At 38.8% G+C, this 22,909-nt stretch overlaps 1 protein-coding gene across 4 annotated transcripts; it reads left to right on the top strand.

Moving 5' to 3' along the window:
- The first annotated feature begins 17,024 nt into the window (after nucleotides 1-17,024).
- LOC146713941 (uncharacterized) lies at nucleotides 17,025-20,934 on the top strand. Of its 4 annotated transcripts, none has more exons than XM_085450559.1 (4): nucleotides 17,025-17,097; nucleotides 19,360-19,415; nucleotides 19,523-19,873; nucleotides 19,993-20,934. In XM_085450559.1, exons 2-4 carry the CDS (start codon nucleotides 19,367-19,369, stop codon nucleotides 20,250-20,252), a joined length of 660 nt encoding a protein of 219 aa, XP_085306685.1. In that variant the 5' UTR covers nucleotides 17,025-17,097; nucleotides 19,360-19,366; the 3' UTR covers nucleotides 20,253-20,934. The 4 variants fall into 4 exon arrangements, with proteins under 4 accessions (XP_085306685.1, XP_085306686.1, XP_085306687.1 ...); XM_085450560.1 differs by lacking the exon at nucleotides 17,025-17,097 and adding an exon at nucleotides 17,117-17,429; XM_085450561.1 differs by lacking the exon at nucleotides 17,025-17,097 and adding an exon at nucleotides 17,578-17,637 and having other exon boundaries at nucleotides 19,996-20,934.
- The last annotated feature ends 1,975 nt before the right edge of the window (nucleotides 20,935-22,909 follow it).

Raw genomic sequence — 22,909 nt, 5'->3', positions numbered from 1 at the left:
CGTCTGTGTCTGTCAGATTATAAGACAACTGTTTAGTCGCTTGTTCCCTTTTTTTCACTTCCTTATATTTGTTCAGTTACACACAAAACATGCTAATGAGGATAGTGATGCGATGATACAGTGTACATGTGTACAAACATCAACATCATTAATCTACCTGTACGAAGTTTGTTCATCATGAAACATCTTTGATGCTGTGATTGTGAATGAACAAATTTCAGATTAAATTTGACTTTGTGACCTTAAAATACTGCTGATGCAGCTTTATGATGAAAGGGAAACAGAAAGCAGATAAAAAAAAACTTTCATGCTTCTGGTAAATTAATTTTATTTATATACTTTCCAGAGTTTCACTATAACTTATAAAACTCCTCGTTTCATTTTGGGGTTTTTTGTTTGTTTATTTGTAACTGAAGTTATTATTCTTACTGAGTCCTAATCAATCCGAGGTTACAAATATCAGTGCAATATCACAGTTAGATTAGGAATATGCAGGGGCCATAAAACAACTTCCTAATCCTTGTTCAATCTGAGGAACTTGTTTACTTTGTAACTAAAGGAGTTTCTGAATTTTGAATAATGCTTCTTGTTGAATATGGAGTTAAGGAGGCGCTTCACAATTGACTTTGACACAGCTGTTCTCTGTCTGACTGTCAGAATGACCCAAAGTACAACTTCCCCCATAACCTTTAATTTCTGAAAAATCCAGAGAGAGTGAAGAAACAGCAGGTCTCTGTCCAAATAATGGGACACAAGCTGAACTCATAGCACAGCTGAAAGTGTCCAAGCAGCCATTTGTATCGACAGGAGTGACATTCAAAATCTTTGAAACACTAAGATCAAGTAGCTTTATTAAGTGTGGTTTCAGCTTTACTGAGTCACTGGACAGTGGTTCTCTGCAAGTGATCTGTGAGATAAGCATATCATTTTGAGGAAGTCAGTTTATTTAAAGAACATTTTATGCTACCACAAAGATACTGCACTTTTATGCACAACTAAACTACCCAAAAATACCCACTCAGCTATTAGACTGCTGTATGTGACAAGTTTACTCTTTGTAACATCAAAACAACACTTAAAGAAAATGGATACATATGAATTACATGTCATGCCATTGCACATGTCATCAATTTACTTTAGTGTAATCCATTTTTACATACTGATATTAGGTCTACTCAACCAAGGCACTGTCATTATAGTGTTACATTTTTAAAATGTTCAACCCCCCAAATATGTTTAGTCCTCTGATGTTAGGTTGCTTTTAAACTGCTAGAATTGAAGCCTCTAGATCACAGATTAAAAAGTCTTACTGGACTTATGTGGCAAATCAACATGTAGCTTCTGGCCAACCAACCATATATGATGGTGCTTGACAAGCAGCAGAACTCTGAAGTTGTGATAGATGTGGCAATGCCAGCAGAGGGAAACTTGAGGAAGAAGGAGGATGAGCAAGAGTATCAGGGACTGAAGGAACAACTGGAGCAAATGTGGATGGTACAGTCCAGAGGGATCCCGGTGGTAATAGGACCATTGGGAGCTGTAACCTCAAAACTGGAAGAGTGAAAGCAGCAGATTCCAGTCACAACATCAGAGGTCTCTGTCCAGAAGAGCACAGTTATGATAGTACTCCGAACCCTTAAACTCCTAGGCCTCTGGTAGAAGAACACATATAAATCTGTGAAAGTCCACAGGTAAAACTATTAGTCTGAGTATTTTAACATGCATTTATGGAGCTTCATCAAAACACAATTACAAAATTTTATTCAAGTATTGCTGTATTTTATCCCCCAATCATTATGTCCTAACAAGCCTACTATTTTTCTCCACTAAGGTTACTTTCTCATGTTATCCCAAAAAGGAAAAAAGAATACGGATATGTGGTAATGACCAAAGAAGCCTAGACTATAAAGGCGCAATATATATACCAGCACATTAGATTACATAATACACACTCACAGTTCTTCCCCTGCAGAATAGCAAGTTAGAGCATTATGAATATATTCAATGAAAATCTTTCGCAAGAAACAGCAACTTGGCATTAAATGATTCCCGGCATTGCTTTGTTACTTTAATATGCAAGTACAACTAGTAGACCAATATTTCTGTTTCCACCGTTTTCTGGTACCAGTTGTCGAAATAGATTACATCCCGTCAATGCTGTCAATAAATGCATGAAAGAAGTACCTGGAGACAGACCAGTATAATGATCTGTACTAGATGAATGTATAGTTATAAAAGTCCTCATACTGTCATCACCTCATGGTGTGAATATGTTTTACACATCATGTTTGTCTTGAGCTATAACAAGACTTTGTTTTTGACTTTTGAGGAACATTAGAAATTAATTCCATTGTCAAATCAACGTTTCAGCTTCACTCAAAAACTGAGACCATCAAACAGCCACAGACGCTTCTACAATAATAATAATAATAATAATAATAATAATAATAATAATAATAATAATAATAATAATAATAATAATAATAATGGATCAGATTGTTTCTTTGCATGCCTTACTTTCCTCGTGCTCTGCAGCCAGTTGTAATTGTCTCCAACAACCACTAGAGGGGGCCACATGACTTTCTGTGTTGCTTGTTGCAATGACTCTCTCTTGTACTTTTACATATTATTACATATCTATTACATTTAAGCCCTTGTCACGCAAGTTCACACAACATTGAATAAGACTTTTTGCATCAGGTAAATGTCTTTGTAGTTTGCATAAGAAGATTTTACATCCTGAGAATCTGCAATTTTGAAGTACTTCGGGTTGGGAAGCTAACTTCTGGTTAGCCCCAGTGTGTACCTAACTAGCAGATTGCTGGGCCAGATATGAAAAGCTACATCTAATTACAGAATTTTGATTATCCTTACATTACATAAATGGCTCCTACAGTAATATTTAGTTGTGGTGCTCAAGTATGAAAAATAAAAATAATAAAAACAGAAACGTCTGCCTCAGCTGACATGGCTGCTGCTAAGGAAAGATCTTCCGAAGCTTCAGTCACTGATGACTTTACCACAGGCTTCTACACTCAACACTTGAGAGGAATGTATCTGCAGAGGTCTGCACTGACTCTAGTTTGTGTGTGTTCATCCTCGTCTAGTTATAAGCAGTGTGTGTGATTTGGTGGTTGTGCTGGAAGTGCTTTGGGGCTGTATATAAAATCTTATTTAGGGTCACAAAAACCCTAGGGCCGGCCCTGACTCTTAGTGGTGTTTAGTTGTCAGCATTTACCTGCAGCTTTGTTCATTCTTTCCCGACTTTGCAGTTTCTCTGATCGACTGTCCCTCCTGATGAGCTGTCCAACATGTACATGCACTTGGTCTGTCTCGCAGTGAGAGAGAGAGCGAGAGAGCTCTTTCTCATTTTCCAGCTTTATAATGACTTCTCATCACTCCTGTCAGTTCATCACATGGAAGCCAAAGGCACACCAGTTTTTTTTTTGAAATACTTTAAATATATGAGTTCAGGAAGAGATTTCTATGTAATGTAGTGCAGACTGTGTTTAAGAAATGCACATGTGACACTTTATAATCAGTTTTTACAACAATCAGGATTCAGGTAAAGCAATGAGGTTTAAAATCAGGTTATTTATAATCAAATTATGTTCAGTGATAAATAAGTGAATTTACTTCAGCAGTTTTATGATTTATAAAATAGTATGTGATGAACCCATGATTATAACCATATACAGTGTATTCAGTGGACTTAGTGAAAGGTGAGAAAACAAAGCCACTCTGAGATGTGTCTGTTTAAAGAAAGCATCTGCTGCTTCCTTCAATCAGTTTGGAGCCAGAATAAAAGAAGTGCTGCTGAAAAATGTCTGTTCACTTCGGATCTGAAGTTAAGTGATTCTTAATACTTGAGACAAAAGCAGATGGACAGGAAGGTTTAAAGACACAAAATGCAGATGTAAATCAGACATGATAGACATCAGATGTGTGTTTTTCTTTTTTATGTTTATCAAAATTGTGAATTTGGAGAAACCACTGAGACCTGTAACACTTTGAGCTTTAAACTACACACAGTGTTGTGTGTTGGTGGGAAGGTTGTAATCTGGGATGGTTCAGAAGAGCTCAGCTATCATCTTCATAAGATACACACACAAACATATTTTAGATGATATGAACATAAAAATATTGGTGAAAAACATCTAATGCACTAATGATTGTTTTTAAAAAACAAACTGCAAAAAACTTAATGTGTTTAAATGTTTATTGAATAAAGCAGAAGCATGAATATACAAAATTAGCATAAAGCTGTATGCTTAACATCCTTTCATTTTTTCTCTTCAACATTAATAAATTTCTTCTTTGTTACCAAATTTAAAAGAAGTCAGTTAATATTATTTACTATACAAAACTGTTTTAAAATACAATTTTGTTGCAAATCTTTTGAATTTTTTCTTTGTTCTAATTAAACAATTTTTGTTGGCATCTATGCAGGAAAAACCACCAATGTCTTATTTTATTTATTTACATACCTAACCTAAAAAAAAGACTTAAAATATCAATACTATACTAATACTGCTCTCAGAGTCTGTCCACTTTGCAGTGCAGCCACACACCGTCTCCACATCCCAACAAAGTTAGTGTGAAGGGACCATTCTTCAAGAAAACTTAGTGACTAATTAACAAAGTTAGTTGCTTAAGACTTAAGAGATTAAGACTAAGATCAAGCATGAATTTTAGTTTAACACACTTCATTAGTAACAGCTCTTAAATAGTCAGACCAGAATATCTGGTAGTGAAAGTCACTTCATGACTCTCACTTAAATTATCTTTCTCCCCCATTCTGATCCTCAGTCTGAACTTCAGCAGGTCGTCTTGATCATGTCTACATGCCTAAATGCACCGAGTTGCTACCATGTGATCAGCTGATTAGATATTTGAATCAATAAGCAGTTACAGTTTTTTCTGAATGCTTAAACCCTAACTGTGATTCCTGTAGTACAATTCCTAAAACTATTCAGACATATAGCAAAACCACTCACTGAGTTTGCAAAACTAAAAGCACAAAAACTGCTTTGCACTCAGTTTGCAATTTCGTAACACACACTTTGCAAAACTGTAGGCACAATTCACTGCACAACACTCAATTTCCAAATTTCCAACACACTCCTAGCAAAAGTATACACATGTATGGCTATCATTACAGTTTTTTCTGATTGCTTAAGCACATTTTTTGTAACTATTGGCTAATTTTGCAAAACTCTTCACACAAATAAGAAAACCTGTCACCCAATAATCAAAACATTGTAGTTCTCTTGCAAAAGCAAACACAGCTAGATTAACTCCTCACACCTTCGTAAAAATGGTGTTTCCGTATCAAACAGTACACACAAGCCATCATCTACTAAGCACACAATGCGCCAACTGCACACTGATGGTATGAATACAAAACACATCTGGCTTTTGCTTTCTCTGTGCACAAGGTAGGCTATGTCAGTTTGAGCTCATACTGCTGTCATAGATCCATAAGCATAGAGGGATCCAAACTTCAAGTACTGGTGTTTATTCAAACACATCAAAACAAACACAAGTGTTTATTTCCAAGTATAGGATTATTTGCAATCGCCATAATGACTATATGGGTTACTTGGTCTGCAGTGAACATGCTTCCTCTGCCCCCTCCTTGTCTTCCTCTTGCTCCTCCTTGTCCTTGTCGTCCTCTTCATCCTACTTCTTCACCTCCACGTCCTCTTCCTCGGCCTCCTCTACTTCTCACTCTTTCTGCTCCATCCATTGTACTCCGCACACACAGCTTACCTGTAGTATAGTGCTTAGGCTGATTGCAAAGTGAACGAATTGTCTAAGAAAGTTTTCACATGTGAAAGTGTGCCAGACAGCTGCTGGAACAATTGGTTTGCACAACCAAACAATTTCTGCACAAACTGTCAGAAACCGTCTCAGGGACGCTCAACTGCATGCCTGTCGTCCTCATCGGGGTCTTGACCTGACTCCAGCTCGTCGCCGTAACAGACTTGTGTGGGCAAATGCTCACATTCGATGGCGTCTGGCACGTTGGAGAGGTGTGCGCTTCACGGATGAATCATGGTTCACATTGTTCAGGGCAGATGGCAGCTGAGAATGTCCCAGTTCTTGCATGGCCAGCATACTCACCGGACATGTCACCCATTGAGCATGTTCGGGATGTGCTTGACCGGCGTATACGACAGCGTGTACCAGTTCCCACGAATATCCAACAACCTCGCACAGCCATTGAAGTGGAGTGGACCAACATTCCACAGGCCACAATTGACAATCTGATAGACTCCATGCGACGATGTGTTGCACTGCATGAGGCAAATGGTGGTCACACCAGATACTGACCGGTTCTGGGTCCCCAGACCCCCAATAGCGCAAAAAACTGCACATTCCAGGGTGGCCTTTTGTTGTGGGCAGTCTGAGGTACACCTGTGCACTACTCATGATGTCAGATCAGCATCCTGATGTGGCACACCTGTGAGGTGGGATGGATTATCTCAATATGGCAGATGTGCCCACTACCACACATTTGGACTGATTTGTGACCACTGTTTGGGAGGGATGGTTATATTGTGTATCTGGAATGAATTTTAGGTCTCTACGTCCATCCCATGGGGAATGGGAGCAGTAACAAAGGTGTTGCGTTTATATTTTTGTTCAGTGTATTTTCAGATTTCTTGTTCAATAAATCCAAGGATTTAAAGTAATGCTCCGGATGCAAGAATTTCAAACACCATTTTGTCATATCGAAGGTTTTGCACTCACGATAGATTTACTTCAAAAACTCTTTGATCTCTAACATGGATTTTATGATTGCACAGACGTAATCGATGTACTTGTGTTTTTATGCAGCTGAAAATGCTGCAAACAAATGATTCTGAATCCCCAAATTTGATTCTGTTCATCTGGATGTAATGTTTTGAGCGGGAAAAACGTTTCGTCACTCATCCAAGTGACTTCTTCAGTCTCAGCCGACTGCAGGTTTCCCAACCTTATCAACAATACATTTGCACAATGACTAAAACTAAATGAACAATGGGCAGTGATGTTGGTTCCTTGATATACAAGGATTATTGATCAACAACCATTGATTCAAATTATTCTGAAGAAACATATCTAACGTATTTCTGATCTGAAGAGGAATGCAGACTCATACTTTAGGCAATTATAAATCTAAAGTACAGTTCACCTATTTAAAGCATACAAATGTCAGAGGAACCTTATAGAACACTTGTTATATACTTTTATAAAACCGTATAAGCATGCAGGCCTCTGTGGACATTTACTTCCTGCAGAGTCCTGTGTCCGACGCAGAAGGAGCATAGTCACAGAAAAAGAACAAAATTGTCCAAATATCTGAGGTAGGAATCCAAACTACATTACTCCATTAAATACATAAAAAATGCATCAACTCTCTCATGGCTCCAAAGAAAGAAAGAAAGAAATGGCGACGTTTCTCCTTGCACAATAATGGCACACCTTCCTGCTTTCCCTTAAAGTCAAATCCGCCCCCTCGTGTAGGCAAACACAGACATGCACAAGGAGCTCATAGCTGAAAGATAATAACGCTCAGAGTTTTATATGAGCAAAGATGGTTATTCTAAAATTCATATCTTGATATATTTTAGCTGGATGGCAATACACAATATATATCTCGATATTTTTTAAAGCCATAAATTAAGAACAAAAAGAGAGTTCTTAGTCAAAGCTGTTTCCCAGATGTCACACAGGCACTTTTATTTACATACAGCGTAGATTTACATGAAGAAATTACTCAAAAATAAATTATGAGCATTTATTAAATAATAATGCTCCATAAATAAAAGAAAACAATGTTGTTTTTGTGCATAACAAAAAGCTCACAATTGTGCAGTCAAAATGTAAACTAACAGATGCTGAGCACAATAACAAAGTCAGATTTCACAGCTGCTCTGTTCCCAACTTCTACTGCGTGACTGACAGCCTGGAGTTTGAAATCCGCTTCGTAACCACGTCTCTTAACAGGTGCCATTTATGGTCCTTATACACACACAATACGGTAAAATTATGTTGAAGCACAGTACGTATTACTCCGCGAGGCTCCTTGGTAGCCGTAATGCTTTGACAATCCATCAAGCGGTGCAGCTCCGTAGCTTACCAAAGTCGTACCAAAACATTTTTGAAAGGTTTCTTCAGTAAAGGAGAGGCGAGGCCGAGTAGCGTTGCTTAGAGACAAAAGTGGACGAAAGAGAGGCAAACTTGCGGCTCCACAAGTATAATTATAACGTAACATATACTATATCGATATAGACGATATTGTCACATCTTATATCGCATATAAAAATATATCAATATTTTTTAAAAACTCGATATATCGCCCAGTCCTAGCGCTGAGTCACTGTTGAGATACTCTGGTTTTCACTTCATTATTTAAGTTTTATGTGCTTCTTTTAGAATATTTCATTTCTACATCAGCTCTCTGTTATGATGCACTGCTACACACTCAGCAGACTGAGGAACAGTACATTTGACCTTTTAGCTCTACTGATAAAAAGCTCCTAAATATCCTAAATAAACACATTGATAGACTTCATTTTCACACAGTCTGGGTCAAATATATGAAATAAATATGCTCACATAATGTATATATAAAGCAGCCAGTTAATTTCAGAGCAGAGAAAAGAACATTAATCAAATTAAAGTTTCTCAATCAAATGTCTACACTAACTTGTGCATTATTCAGTGTAACATTTTATGATACTGGAAAAACATTTACACTGCACAATTATTATAAAATATTTTGAAAGTTGATTTGAAAATGAGCAATAATTTGTCCTACCACAGCCATAACCAGTCATGAGGTCACTGAGGTGGCTTTTTTGTTTGAAAGGACTCGAATGGAGTTCTATAAAATTATGGCCCCACAGTGCCCCTGACTGGGTTGTGTATAGAGGGGTTGGTGGATGTGGGACTCATGAGGAGCTACTGAGTAAGTATCCTTTCCCTTTGCACTATTGTAATTTCAAGTGAATGAATAATTTCCATCTCCCATAGTTCTCTATACAAAATCTTTGTTTGTTTATTAAGGTATATCTGGTCCTGACTGAGTTGTATCTTGTATCAAAAGTGTGGTCTTTTCCAGTCACTGAAACACAGGCGGTACACCTTAAATCTGACATATTAAGAGAAAAAAAATATCAACTTTAGTTACAGCCCAGTTTTTTTTACTCTGTTCAAACTAAATAAAAATCATCAAACTCTGAAGTTGAGGTCTCCATGCTGCTGCTCTGCTGGCCAAATATCACTTAACTTGTTTCTTACTCTCAACCTACTGATAAGACAGTGATGCTCAGTTCAGCGATATACAAGGAAGCTTCTGAGAGGTAAGCTTTCTGTCTCTCCCTGCATCCTGTTATTGGGGTTGTCCAAAAGGCTGCTTTTCTCTGTTCACCCAGCATGACCTCTGACCTTTCTGTGTCTTTCACCATCTTCATGCACTGAAACAAAAGTTATTTTACAAACTGTTCATAATATAGACTGTTGGCATAGTCAGCACAAAAAAGGTTGAGACATATAAAGAAAAAAAAAGAGTTCCTTCATTGTTGGCTTTTGGGGGTTTTTGTGGGTTTTTTTAGGATTTGGGGTCACCTGACCCAGCTCTAACTATGTGCTTCAGCAAATAGAAGGGGCCTGAAAGCTGAACCTTCCATTCTACTTTTAAATACTCTTGGAACCACAAGTAAACCTGCAGTCTGGGAGGTAAAGACTTAAACATTACTTTCACCACTATGTAGAATAGAATAGAATAGAATAGAATAGAATAGAATAGAATAGAAGTGCCGATAAGGTCTTTGTGCTGAATATACAACCCCTCCAGCCACAAAAATTTGGACTTTCTCATTTTCTGAAAGGGTTAGGGAACTGTTGATCCAGCACACATGTACATCAATCAGTGCGTATGAGAGCAGACAGATGAAAAATCATGATCAGCAACACAGAAATAATGTTTAGTTCATGTAGAAAACACAAATCGTAAGAGTAGAGGTTGTGACTTTCATGAAGTGCCACAATACCTCACCACAGAAACCCAGTCTAAGTGGGAACAGTTCATGTCAGATACGGTCCCGTGGATATGTTCCTGAGCAGTGCTGCAGAGTGATCTGATAACTACACAAAACCCTACCTATTGAACAGGAATAAAGGAAGGAATGCTGTGTTCATTCCAGGTGAACACTGCGTAGGCACAAGTCATGTCAGGACAGCCTCCAGCTTTCATTCTCTCAAGCTGTTTATTTGCATTGTCTCAGATTGTTTTAGGTTTAATATTACTCATGAAAATAAAAAAATCTAAACCCTGGTTACAGCCTATTTTACTCTGTTCAAATTAACTAAGAATCAAATTCCAAATATGAGCCCACAACCAGTTCATATTTAGTTACTAAGAGTACTTTGTTAAGGACAGAAAGAAAATGTAAAAAGTTCTGTATTGTGTAATTTTTAAAGATACAACTCCCACATGCACTTCTTGTCTTAGCTTGTGACTATTCGTACAAACATCTAGGATCATTTCCTGAGGCAGATGGCTGGGCACAGCAGGCTGCTGTATTTTCATGTCAGGTTTGATTCAGATGTGTTTGTTCTTGTTTCCTCATTCACAGAGCGGAGAGCTTTCAAAGAGGATCATACGTTTAAACTGGCATGTTTAAGCTTGCATTGTGCTTTTTTTCAATTTCTAGCTAACTTGTGTGAGTTGTGCTGTCTCTCTTCTTGTGACATGAATGTAAAAGGATTACTATCACAAGAAATCTGCCCAGTGTGTTTTTAATATATTTTTTTCTGTTTTCTACAGAAAAGAATTTATGGTTGACTTGCGCTGTTAAGCTCACGTCATATCAACAAAGAGTGGTGATGACGTGATGAGAACTCATGGGCCAAGAAGCCCCAGTTTGTTCACAAACAATAGCAAAGACCAAGAAGCTGAGAAAACCAGTGTGCTATATTAGAAACATGCATACAAGTCTGCACCAGTGTCCAAAGCCCCCACGGAGATCTAGTATAAGGCCAAGCCATCACCCCAGCCCCCGCCCTGCAGACCCAGCACCCAGATGAGTCTCCACCCCACCGTAGCCAGCAGGAGCAAGAGGAAGGTCCAGAAGATCCACCCAGGGAATCCCCAGAGGGGCAGAAAGCAACCAGAGAGAGGTGGGGCAACACAGAAACCAAGTAGGTGGAGAAAACAAGCCTTGCAAGACCTACAGCCGGGCCTTGAACATGTAAGATAAGCACAATGACCCCCCCATCCCCAACCCATCAAGGTGTAAGCCTGCGCAGGCCTGAGTAACACAGCACGTGGGACTACCCAGCAGGCTACCCCAGGCCAGGGAGAGCACCCCCAGCCCTTGAGATGGGTAGAGGGCAGGCAGGAGTGCCAACATGCTGCAGTTGACTTTAGTTACTGTTGGCAGGCATGCATAAGATGTGAGCTCTATCATGTCAGTGGGACATTCCTGAACACCTCACCCAGGAGGCATCCTAATCAGAGGCCCAAATAACTCAACTGGATCCTTTCAATATGGAGGAGCAGTGGTTCTACTCTGAGTCCCTCCCAAATGATTCAACTCCTCACACTATCTATATGGAAGAGGGCAGACACCCTTTGGTCTGCCTTCTTAAAGATGGGAGCTACGGCCGCAGATCTCCACACTATGTTGCAGAAAGGTGCCAACCAATACAGCAACATCCAGATTCAACACAACAAAGTAATAATACATCAATTAATTAATCATCAGAGTACCTGATTTCGTGTTTTAGTAGACATAATCACTGCTGCAGATACTGACTCTGGATTTAAGGAAGGAAATGTGAGAAATAACTGACAATGATTCAGACTCTGAATATCCTGACAGCTGCACCTGATCAGAACCTGTTTGTTTAAACATCACGGATCATCGGGCAGTCTATCACTGATTAATGATGATGATGTGATGACGTCAAAATAATTTGTTTTAAAATGAAACAAACTGTTCACCTCAAGTTCATGTCCTCAGTTTCATTTTTGAGGATTTAAAATTCAAATTCCAAATGTACCTTCTAAAACTAAATAGCTGATGGAGACTGACACTGGTACCAACTAAAATGCAGCTCATCAAAGTTGTTGTCAGATATTTTTAAATGGCATTTTTCAACTCATAATCAGGAAAAACACTCTGACCTGTAGGTCAAACTGTCAATCTCATCAAAAGAAAGCAGTTCTTCTTCTATTCAGCTTGCGTTGCCTTCTTTTCACTTCAGCATATTAGGCTGTGGAACTCTCTACCCCCTGATATAAGAAACATTGCTTTTCTCTCCCAGTTTAAATCTTAACTCAAAACCCATCTGTTCATATCTCCATATTCACTGTGAACCCACTGTTTGTTTATTTTATGTTGTGCTTTTTATTTATTTTTATTGTTCTTTATTTTGTCATTGTCCTATTATGCATTTTATTCTATTGTTAAGTGTCTTTAGGTGTCTTGAAAGGTGCTTCTAAATAAAATGTATTATTAAAATTATTAATTATGTTGCTGTATCATCGCCACCACCACTATCATCATCATCATCATCATCACCATCTTCATCATACACATCACATGAACTGGAGATTTCCAACTGCTGAGTTTGTCTTCATTTCAAAAGAGTATCTCCTCTTGGCAGGGCCACAAAACAACAACAACATTGAATACTACTCAAACCAGAAACAACCAGTGCAAACACATGAACAGTGTGTCACATACCCCAGACCTTGACATAATTTAAAATTAATAAACTCGAGTTTTCAAGTTTAGAGTAAAATACAAATAATTATAAGCTTAGAATAAATTGTGAGTAAAAAAAGATAATTAGATTATTTCCAGAAATTCAGAAGTTTGATAACACATCCAAAGCTTTCAAATTACATGAAAACATTTCCCATTGCTTCTTATAACAAAATTTAACACCACATTGATTTAATATAGCTGAACTGATGACACTGAAAACATTCTGCAGTTTTTTTTTCACTTGCAGTAGAGAAGAGAAGCAAACTTGTCTTTCTGACACTCAGTGAGATATCTTTAAACTGACACATTGGAATGAACCATGTACATCTACAGGTCGGACAGTTTGGTCGATCTGCTGTGTGCAGCAGGCAGTAACAGCACTTGGTGCCTGCTTACTAGTGATGGGCAAAGTGAGGCTTCGTGAAACACTGAAGCATTTGTGCAGGAATTATATTGAAGTGTCAAAACAATCTGAAACCATCTCCACAGTGACACCTGCTGGCCTCTGGCTATGAATACATCTTGATGACACTTTTCTGTGATACAATGACAAAGACAAGTCCTGCACAACTCCAAACAAAACTACTTTTTATACCAGACTGTCAGTAATCATGATCATCGCATGATTTGGGGAAATTCGCACACAAACAAGAAAAGAAAAACACTGAGACTGTTAAAGACAACAAGCTGTGACTGTAATGATCAGTGTGCCAAAACAAAATTTGCCCCCTGTTCAAATTTGTGTTGCTCACAATAAATCACTTTATGAAAAAATAAATAAATAAAGAGAAAACACCGCTGTGTTTACTGTAATAACCACACAGGGTTGCAGCTGATTTTGGGCTCAGTCAGATTCGTTTTTTTTACTCCCAGCCTCAAAATTTGGATGTGTTTGGCTGACTTTAAGTTTTCATCAGGTTTGTTCTACACACTGTCAAACTAAGCTAGAAGCTGGCACAGCAATAGGTTTTATTTTTTATTAATTTTAAATATATCTATATATAAACAAAAAACAATTTGATCAAATGTAATCTTTATAAAAAGTTCAAGCTTCTTGTTTTAATTCTGACCAATGATAACATTTAAATCATCCTCTGCTGAGCGACCTTTGAACTATGAATGGACTTTCTTTAACTTTCCACTGCTGTGGAGTTTGTATCCTGTAACACTGACATGATGTTTTACTGAGTCTGGAGTTTGGGTCATAGTGAACCTGCTGCCTGTTGTTTATGAGATATTCACACCTGAAGCATCAGTGACAATAAAAAAGGGAAAAGAAAAAACTCATCACAACCTGGATGAACATTTCTTTTGACAGTATAACTGTCCGAAAGTCTCCTTATATTTCAGTCGCATAGTTATAACTGCACTGGTAATGTCTGCCGATAAGTTCCACTTTGTTCTTACTGTTTGCTGCGGTGATGACGTCACATGCTTTTACGACGGTCCTGCCGGGGAGCGGCATGTTTTAGTGCAGGGGAATAGCGATCTCCAGCCGTGTGCGTTCCTGCGCAAATGTGAGTCAAAATCCCTCCAGTTCTACGGGTCCATTTCCACTTATAGCACGGGTTGTACTTGTTGACGATAATTACAGGGGTTTAGGCCAGGAGATTTATCGAGATTGGTAGAAACATGTGACTTACCACCGTAGCCTTTGTTGCGGGTTGGATCTGTGCACCGCAGTTGGGTTATTTAGCCACTAGAGGGCACTGAAGACCATGTAATTGTCGACTTTTCCTAATTTTGGGGCATTAGCTTTTCTGTTGCCTGAGATATGCAGGTATTCTTGTTTCCTGCCTGTTCAAATGGGATTGTGGGACTTTCTTATGTCAGAGCATTCACCTCTGAGCATTATTTGTGTTACAGTTCATTATATTGGTGTGATGTTGGGAAGTGATGATTGTTATATTTACATGTGATAATTGTTTCTCCTTGTTTCTTGTTATTCAGAACCACACGTCTGCCCACACTTGTTAAGTATGCCTACTGCTGTACTGTTGAGCTGCTGTTAACTTCCATTAAAGTATATCCGGACATCACTCTCTGTGCCCCACTCTCTGACTGGAGTTTAAGTCCTGAGGGAGCTATCATCCCAGCATCCCAGAGATAACTCTCTAACAATAACTATTTTCTTTATGGCGGTGCAGTATTAGAGCAGCAGGTTACAGATATGTTGACGTCACCTGATGCTGCAAATGACATTTTCCTTTGAAAGTAGAAAAACTACAAAACAGAGGAACTCTGAGCTAAAAACTCCTTGAGGTTTACTTCCTCCTTGAGTTTTTTTTATTGAGACTTTTAAGGAGTTCACAGCTCAGTGTGCCGCTCTCTCTCTCTCTGCTGATATGAGTGAAAGGAGCTCGCTCACCAGTGTGTGTCTCTCCCTTTCTCTCATTAGATATTAATATATTATTTATATCACATTTATTTAATTGCACTTAAGGGTCCAGTGTTCAAGTGACTGGAGAGTCTAGATTGGTCTAGATAATAATAATAATGAGAGAGAAGATTATTTTCTTAAATAGAAGTAGTATAAGCTGAAATGATTTCTCCTTTATCGCACAAACATGTTGTGGTCATATGTATAAGAATGTTGAATAGATGATGCAGAGAGCTGCATCTGGTGTGACAAAAAAAGACATCAGCTTAGAAGAGTGGATTTGTAGCACTTTTTCTTTGAGAGATTTTTACGTCCTCTTTCTGTGACTTCAATTACTGAACTGCACTCCAGTGTCTACATTTGATCCTCCATGTTCAATTCTGTCACCTACTGTGTGTGAAAAAACAAACAAACAATGAAGGGTTAAAGAAAACACACATACTGTATCACAGTAATATGCTGACTTATGAGTGTTTCAGAGGAGCATCACAGCACCAACAGTTTCACCAAATGTACAAAGTAACATTCAAAGAATCTCACAGAAATGCTGCAGTTTGAACATCAACACTCAGCTACAGTTAGAGCTGAAATGAGCCTGTCTGTCCAGATGGTGGCGCTATAAACTCACTTTTTCCTGCTCCGTCACAGACACGATCTTATATTCAGAACGGATTATCTGCAGCTGCGACAGTAAGTGAGAATGGATGCGGAAGAAGCTGCTTGTTAGAAATGAATGACTGATCAGAAACACACCAGGTTAAACCAAAAGATGAACGGCTTTGAGTCACACCTAGTAAAGAGTCAATTCATCTCAAACTTTTTTTTTAGTCTGGAAAAGAAAAAAAATGTTAATAAATGACCGAATCGAGTTTTAAGCGAAAGACTGAAGCGTGCTTGTGAACAGAGGTTGAGAGGAGAAAACTCAACTGAACGAAAGTGTTAGATTTTCAGCGCTGTCTTCAGTGACTGTGCTGCAGATAACTGCGATGTTCTGCTTTATCATTGCAACAACTGCACCCTCGCCTGTCAACATTTTTTTTTCATGTTGGAGACAAAGCAATTCGTTCTCAATTGCTGTTGATTTCAGGAGACTTTCCAAACTGTTTTGGTTCAAAAGAGCTATAAGGAAAATCATCATCAATGTTGGCATAAAAACTAGATGCTTTTATTGTATGTGCACTGATAATGCTTACTGTCCTGTCATTGTCAACCAGTCAACATACGTAAATAACACATTGTGATCATGCTGAAGACCACAGACAGCATTCCAGGTGTCCGGTGGGATAAAGGAGCTGGAAACATCACCTGATTAAGAAAAAACAGACAACAGACTGAATAAATGAAAGAGGGCTTCTTCATTGCACATTTTTCACCAATCACAGGCCTCCTCTTTCACTCTAGACTTTGACCAATCACCGATCAGGATGAATTGCACTACTGTACTGTGCATTAGTGATGGTAAATTTGATTATTTTTACTGAATCGGGTGTTAATGAGTCACTCACCAAAGTGAATCGGATTTTTGAGTCATTTGATTCACTGAGTCAGTTGACCAGAGAGTGCAAAAATTTTACATTTTCACTCAAACTTAATTTGTTTCCCTTTTCATGTGAATCCCACTGCTAAGATGAATGATTTAAAAAAAACAACAACTATTTTATAGAGAAAAAAAGAGCAAAAACATTTCTAAAATTAAGCAACTTCCTATCAAAATTGCTTAATAAACATTTATTTTGTTTATTTGTATTTTATTAGTATTTTCCTTAAGTGTGTCAAATATATATTTTCTCATCTAAATGTCCACTGCGCTGTGAGCCAGGGGGCGGTAATGCGCCTTAACATTGGTGGCCAACCAAGAAGAAGAAGAAGCTGTGAGCCAGGAGGGAGGGGGTGAGTGAGTGAGTGAGTGATTCGTTCGCTCGCTCTTTGATTCAGCACAGGAGGGAGGGGGTGAGTAGCTCAAATGTGTTGTTAGCATGTTAGCAGCGCGATGCTACTCTGAACCGAGGAGCTATTTTCTTGATGTGAGCTTCTACTCAGGGTTTTTTCTTCCAGTTCAGAGCAGAAATGCTTTTGTTACGAAACTGGCTGTTGTTCCCCCCCCACAATTTTAATTATAAGCTAGATATATTTCTACTAATGGAATTAGTTTGCTAACAGCAACAGGGATGAGTCAGTGAGTCAGTTGGGCTTGTGAATCATGATTCACGAGTCAGTAAAGTGATTCTCGAGTATTGAACGATTCGTTCACGAATCGAACATCACTACTGTGCATCCCCCAGGTGCGTGATTTTCTGTCAGACAGGTTTATCTCCTTGTTCCACTTTTCCCTCTTTCTATCGCTCTCTCTTTCTGCGTCTGTTGTATAAGGACACGCGGGGTTCATTTCCTCATTGATTGCTCCTTCAGCATTTCTGATCGTGGGAATCGGGCGTCAGTGCATTTTTGGGATGAACCAGGCGGTTTTGATCCGACTCTACAAAGTCACAGGTGTGCTTGCCATCCTTTATCCACTTAATTTGTTTAGTAAGTGTTTTAGTGGCTTGTTTGCGGCACTGTTTGCAGACTGCCCGATTCCTTATTTCCAGCTGTTGTGCAGAGGGCAGTTGTATTCCTTCAGGTGGATATAGCTTTCTTTCAATTCTGGGCTAAGCAGCATTTGCGCCATTTTGCCACCAACGGCAAATTACAAAACTAGGAGCTAAAGCTATTTTGTTATTTCTATGACTAGATGGCTGCCATGCAGAACTTCCATTCAGCGGTGAATGTTTAAGTGTATCGGCCCAGCCAGTGGAGGAAAACTGCTGCCTCCGTTTTTGCTCGTCCTTTGAGGATTTGCTCCAGTTGCCACAGAGTGCCGTATGGGCATCTTGTTTTGGAGTGTTTGCTCTATGATAAGTTGTTATAAGGACCATCACCGGCGCATTCACCCGTGGAGTGTATGCATTATGGTTTTATCGTGTCCTTTTAATCTTCTCATGATCCTCAGCCACTGAAGTCCAGCTCAGTATTTCTGTTTACCTAATTTATGGCACTACTACAGCAGGGGCGGAACTAAAGACATCCGACGGAGTGGCAAAGTCAAAGCCATTTCTTTACAAATATGCAGGCTTTATATTTTCTAATATGAATTATTTATAGTTAAAATACAACTAATGCACTAAGTATACACATGTTTTATATAAATATAGTTTATAACTTATTTTGTTAATGGACACATAATTAAACTTTTCAATTACAGAAAACATGTGAATGGCCCTGCAGCATGTAGGAATGTAAAGATAAGCTGGTGGACTTGTTGGGCTTAAAATGGTTAACACTATGAAATGTATTCAGTTTTAGAATTTATATTTAATATAATCTGCGGTTAGCTTCGAAGTGTAAATGCTAGCATATGTTAAACAACTCTTCACCTTTCATCATAACCCCCCCCCCCCCTCACTGAACTGCTGTTCTCTCAGCTCAGCTCAGTCATGTGTTTGTTAGAGTGTGCAGAATGTGAGTGGGAAGACGAGCAGACACCAGCTGCTGTACTTTATCTCCTCCTTTTCTTCTCTCTCTCTCTTTAACCCATCGATCATCATTTTTTACAAAGCTAACCACGTGATGATGTGACTTCTGATTTCACTGTAATGTAAGAACTCACACAGGCACATTTTATGAATTACACTCTCAGGGGTGGACAACTCCAGGCCTCATGTTTTAGATGTGTACTTGATCCAACCCATCTGATTTAAATGGCTAAATGACCTCCTCCACATGTCCTGAACTTCTCCAGAGGCCTAACGAACTAATCATGTGATTTAGGTGTGTTGACCCAGAGTGAGATCTAAAACCTGCAGGACGCCGGCCTCCAAAGCCTGGAGTTGCCCACCCCTGCATCCCCAATAAACGGCTTACTCAGCAGAGAAGCAGCATAAAAAAAAAACTTAGAGCCCAGAACTAATCATGAAACTTAACCCAAGTTAATGTCCAACTTTGGAATCTGTCCAGTCTGACTTATAAATATAGAAATCAGATCAAACCAAGAGAAGTCAAATGATTTTGTTTTAATCCGCTTTTATTTGTTCACTCAGCGCACACATTTATTTATAACATGAACACATAAAAATCTACTTTTTTCTCCTGGTGGACAAACTCTGTAACTGCATCACTGCTTCTGACCTTTGACCTCATGTGTTGATGACTCTTCACCTCTGTCTCCTCTCACAGGGAGAAGATGATCTGCAGGATCCTGCTGCTCATCATCCTCACCTCATGTGTCTCTGGTTAGTTTACAGCTTCACTTTATGAACTCCAAATAAAGCTCAACAACAGATTTGTTCCAGTTCTCAGTGTGTCTGCTCCTCTCTTTCCCTCTCTGTCTCCTCAACAGGATCATTTGTAGTCAATGTGACACAGACCTGCTATCAGGCAGAGGAGAACCACAACATCACACTGGAGTGGACGTTCACCACCAAACCTGACAGCTTCATCACTTCACTGAAGAGCCGCTGCAGTCGTCCAGAACTCTCAGTCCTGTATCAGGTTCATGAAGGTGTTGAGGTGTCAGAGTCTCAGGATGCAAAGTTTTCAGGACGAGTCCAGAGTGACAAAGACGCCCTCAGAGAAGGACGAATCAGACTTCAGCTGTCCAGACTCAGGAGTGATGACTCGGGTCTGTACAGATGTGAAGTGAAGACAAATAGTGGCAGCAGCTTTCAAGATTGTAAACTCAGCGTCACTGGTAAGTTGATTGAGTAGAACTTTAAAAATGAGTGTCATATTTTAGTTGAACTTTAGGATAATAAACTTTGATGAATTGATTGAACTTTCAGGATAAAATAATATTTTCTGTCCTTCCAGCAGCTGCTGATGAGCCCAAACATCAAACTCCAACAGTGAACCCACAGACAGAGAGTCGAGGAAGGATCGGCCTCTATGCTGCACTCATACTGACAGCAGCTGCTGCAGCTCTGCTCATCACACTGAGTTTAAAAGCAGAGAAAAGAAAATGTAAACATGTAAACAGTCACAGTCTGAGTAGTGTGGTCACCTCGACTTCTTCTTCTTCTGAGTCTCTTCCTGCTTCTTCATCAGAAGCTCCACCCATTAGCTTCATCTGACTGAGGACCTCACCTCCCTGAACTCTTAGAAGCTTACGTTAAAATGGAAGAAAACATTTCCCAAACTGTTAAAATTATTCAATAAGTCATCCAAAGCTTTCAGATTAAATTCATACATTTCCGGTTCCCTCTTATAGCATTCATATAGCAGAACTGATGACACTGGCAACATCCTGCAGGGTGTTGTTCAGTTTGCAGTATTGAACTTTTGTACCTTAACAGTATGGACTCGACTCAGGGAGAGGAATTGGGCAATGCAGTTTGATCGGTGGTCTGAGCCTGATGACTTTGTAGCATGGCCACTGCTGTTTCTCTGGCCTACGTTTAATCTCTGGGCTGTTGCTTTGCCTCGTTGTGTCCTCGTTGCTTTTTGACTTGTTTTCTTGTTTGATCCATCTGCAGAACTTAAAAGTATTTTTTTTTTAATTTAATAAAGTATTCAGAATAAAAATTGTTAGTCTTATTCAGAGGAAGGCCTAAAGAGGAGGTGATTAGGGGGCCCTGGTGGTGGGTATTTATGTGTGCTGTGATTATTTATGAACCATGGTGTGTGCTTGGAACATCATCATTAGTCCCTTGCTCTTTTCCTCATTATTCCTGAGCACCTCATCCTGCCACACAGTCATAGTGGAGAACTTTCAAAGGGTTTATCCGTTAGTCCCTAATACTTCATTTGTAACTGGATCTGAATTTTCGCTGTTATATTATCAATTTACATTTTAACTAGTTAGGAATGAAGATGTGTCATTACAATGATACTCATTGTAGATTTCATTAGTGTCACAACAGTTAGGACCACATGGTTACAGGGTCATGTACTGCTGTTTTCAGTGTGAGTCACCTGTTAGTTAAAAAGTTACTGTTCAACTCCAGCTTTTAGGCAACAGTCAGTGAATAGATTGTTTATAAAAGGTTTATACACATATTCAATGACAGAAATGCAACATTTTAATAGACACGTTTAAAACACAAAACTGTAAATCGCCCTTTGATCAAAACAATAAAATCAGTCTCACATACTTCGAGTTGAGTTTTGGAGCTGATTCTATTTCTTGTTTTATACTTAGGTTATTCAACATTGTTGACTCACGTGAGAAAAATTCAGCTTTCTGTGTGATTTATTGCCTCATAATTTAAGACAGCTGAAAGCCAGAGCCAAGAGTTCTGCAAAATAGTGTTGGGTTCAGTCTGACTGAAATTATCCATTTACAGATAAGTGTTTAAAAACCTCTTCATACATCCATGAATGCATCCTTCACCATTGTGTCCTGATATGTCTGGGTAGATAAGAAAGCTGCTGTATTGTTGTTATATCAGTTTCTCGTTGGTTCATGCCGCATTCCTTCTAAATTGTTTTTTACTACCTGTTCAACAGGTAATAAAGCGAGAAGTGCTTTTGATTTAAGAGAAGCACTTTCACGATGTAAACAAATTTCTTTGAGTTTCTTCCTCATTCACAAGCAAATAAAAGAACTCCAAGAACTTACACAGTTTTCTCCATTGCTGACACAAGCAGCTGTCCATCCATCCATCCACTCTCCTCTGCTTATATCGTAGGGTAAGGCCTGTAAAACTGCTCACTCATTCACTCTTAAACTGGAACAAATCTGTTGTTGAGCTTTGGAGTTCATAAAGTGAAGCTGTAAACTAACCAGAGACACATGAGGTGAGGATGATGAGCAGCAGGATCCTGCAGATCATCTTCTCCTTGTGAGAGGAGACAAAGGTGAAGAGTCATCAACACATGAGGTCAAAGGTCAGTCAGTACAGCTAGAAGAAGGACAATCTACAGTCTGACTTCATTCACTCATTAAAATATCTAAAGACAAAATGAAAGACTGCAGAAATATCAAAGCAAAGTTGTATCCAGACAAACAATAGTATCATTATATTTAAGAATAATTAGACTATTAATGTGTGTTTAAGACACTGATATGTTTTACAGTTTACAGTTCAAGAGTATTAATGCAGGAATCCACTAAGTGGAGTCAAAAATAAACTATTTAGTGCTGCTGGCTGTTTTTCACTGACATTCTGCAGCCATGAAGTAACAGTGTACTGTCACGTACCAACTGGCTATGCTCAGCTTTTTAAAGCTCTTCCTTAGTGTGATTGTCATCTTAAACAACCTGCTCATCGACATGCCTGAGGCGTTTATGATTCATACTGGTTGTACTCGTCCCAATAGCCCCTTGGGATATTCCAACAATCAAAGGCATGTGCTGCCTTTGATTTCCTTTCTTCTCTTAAAGAATTTACAACACTTTTATAATGCAGTTGTTACTAAAATAACTGAGAATAGATTTCACATTTATGAATGTATTTTTAACTGATATCATTAATAAAGGCCAGAGGTTCCCTACATCTTTTAAAAGACAAAGTCATTTTGTGCAAGAGTTTCCAGCAGGTCAACAGATTGCGCTGTTGACCTGCTGGAAAGCAGTGTAAGCAGTGTAAACTTGTGGAAACAGAAAGGAACTACATCGATATCTATTTTAATAATGGAAATCAACGGCTAAAAAAACATGAACACCAGATAATAAAAAAGTGAATGGTTCAGTCTCACGTGTGCAGTAGTGAGACATTGAACTTAACTAAAACTATGCAGATACAAAGCGATTTGCTTAGTTGGAAATATATTTACTGCTCATTTAGAA

The sequence above is a fragment of the Copadichromis virginalis genome, linkage group LG3 (genome assembly GCF_057382275.1).
Source record: "Copadichromis virginalis isolate Kocher_CV1m ecotype Utaka linkage group LG3, C_Virginalis_male_GT1.1, whole genome shotgun sequence".
Lineage (NCBI taxonomy): Eukaryota > Metazoa > Chordata > Actinopteri > Cichliformes > Cichlidae > Copadichromis > Copadichromis virginalis.
Note: the sequence above shows the minus strand (reverse complement) of the source record. Positions and strands in the feature narration are given on the sequence as shown.

Bases quoted from the DNA above. Each gene is read 5' to 3' on its own strand.
- LOC146713941 (XM_085450559.1), top strand. From the start codon at position 19,367: ATGATCTGCAGGATCCTGCTGCTCATCATCCTCACCTCATGTGTCTCT. The intron at 19,416-19,522 runs GTTAGTTTACAG...TCTCCTCAACAG, and splicing joins CCTCACCTCATGTGTCTCTG to GATCATTTGTAGTCAATGTG. The intron at 19,874-19,992 runs GTAAGTTGATTG...CTGTCCTTCCAG, and splicing joins TTGTAAACTCAGCGTCACTG to CAGCTGCTGATGAGCCCAAA.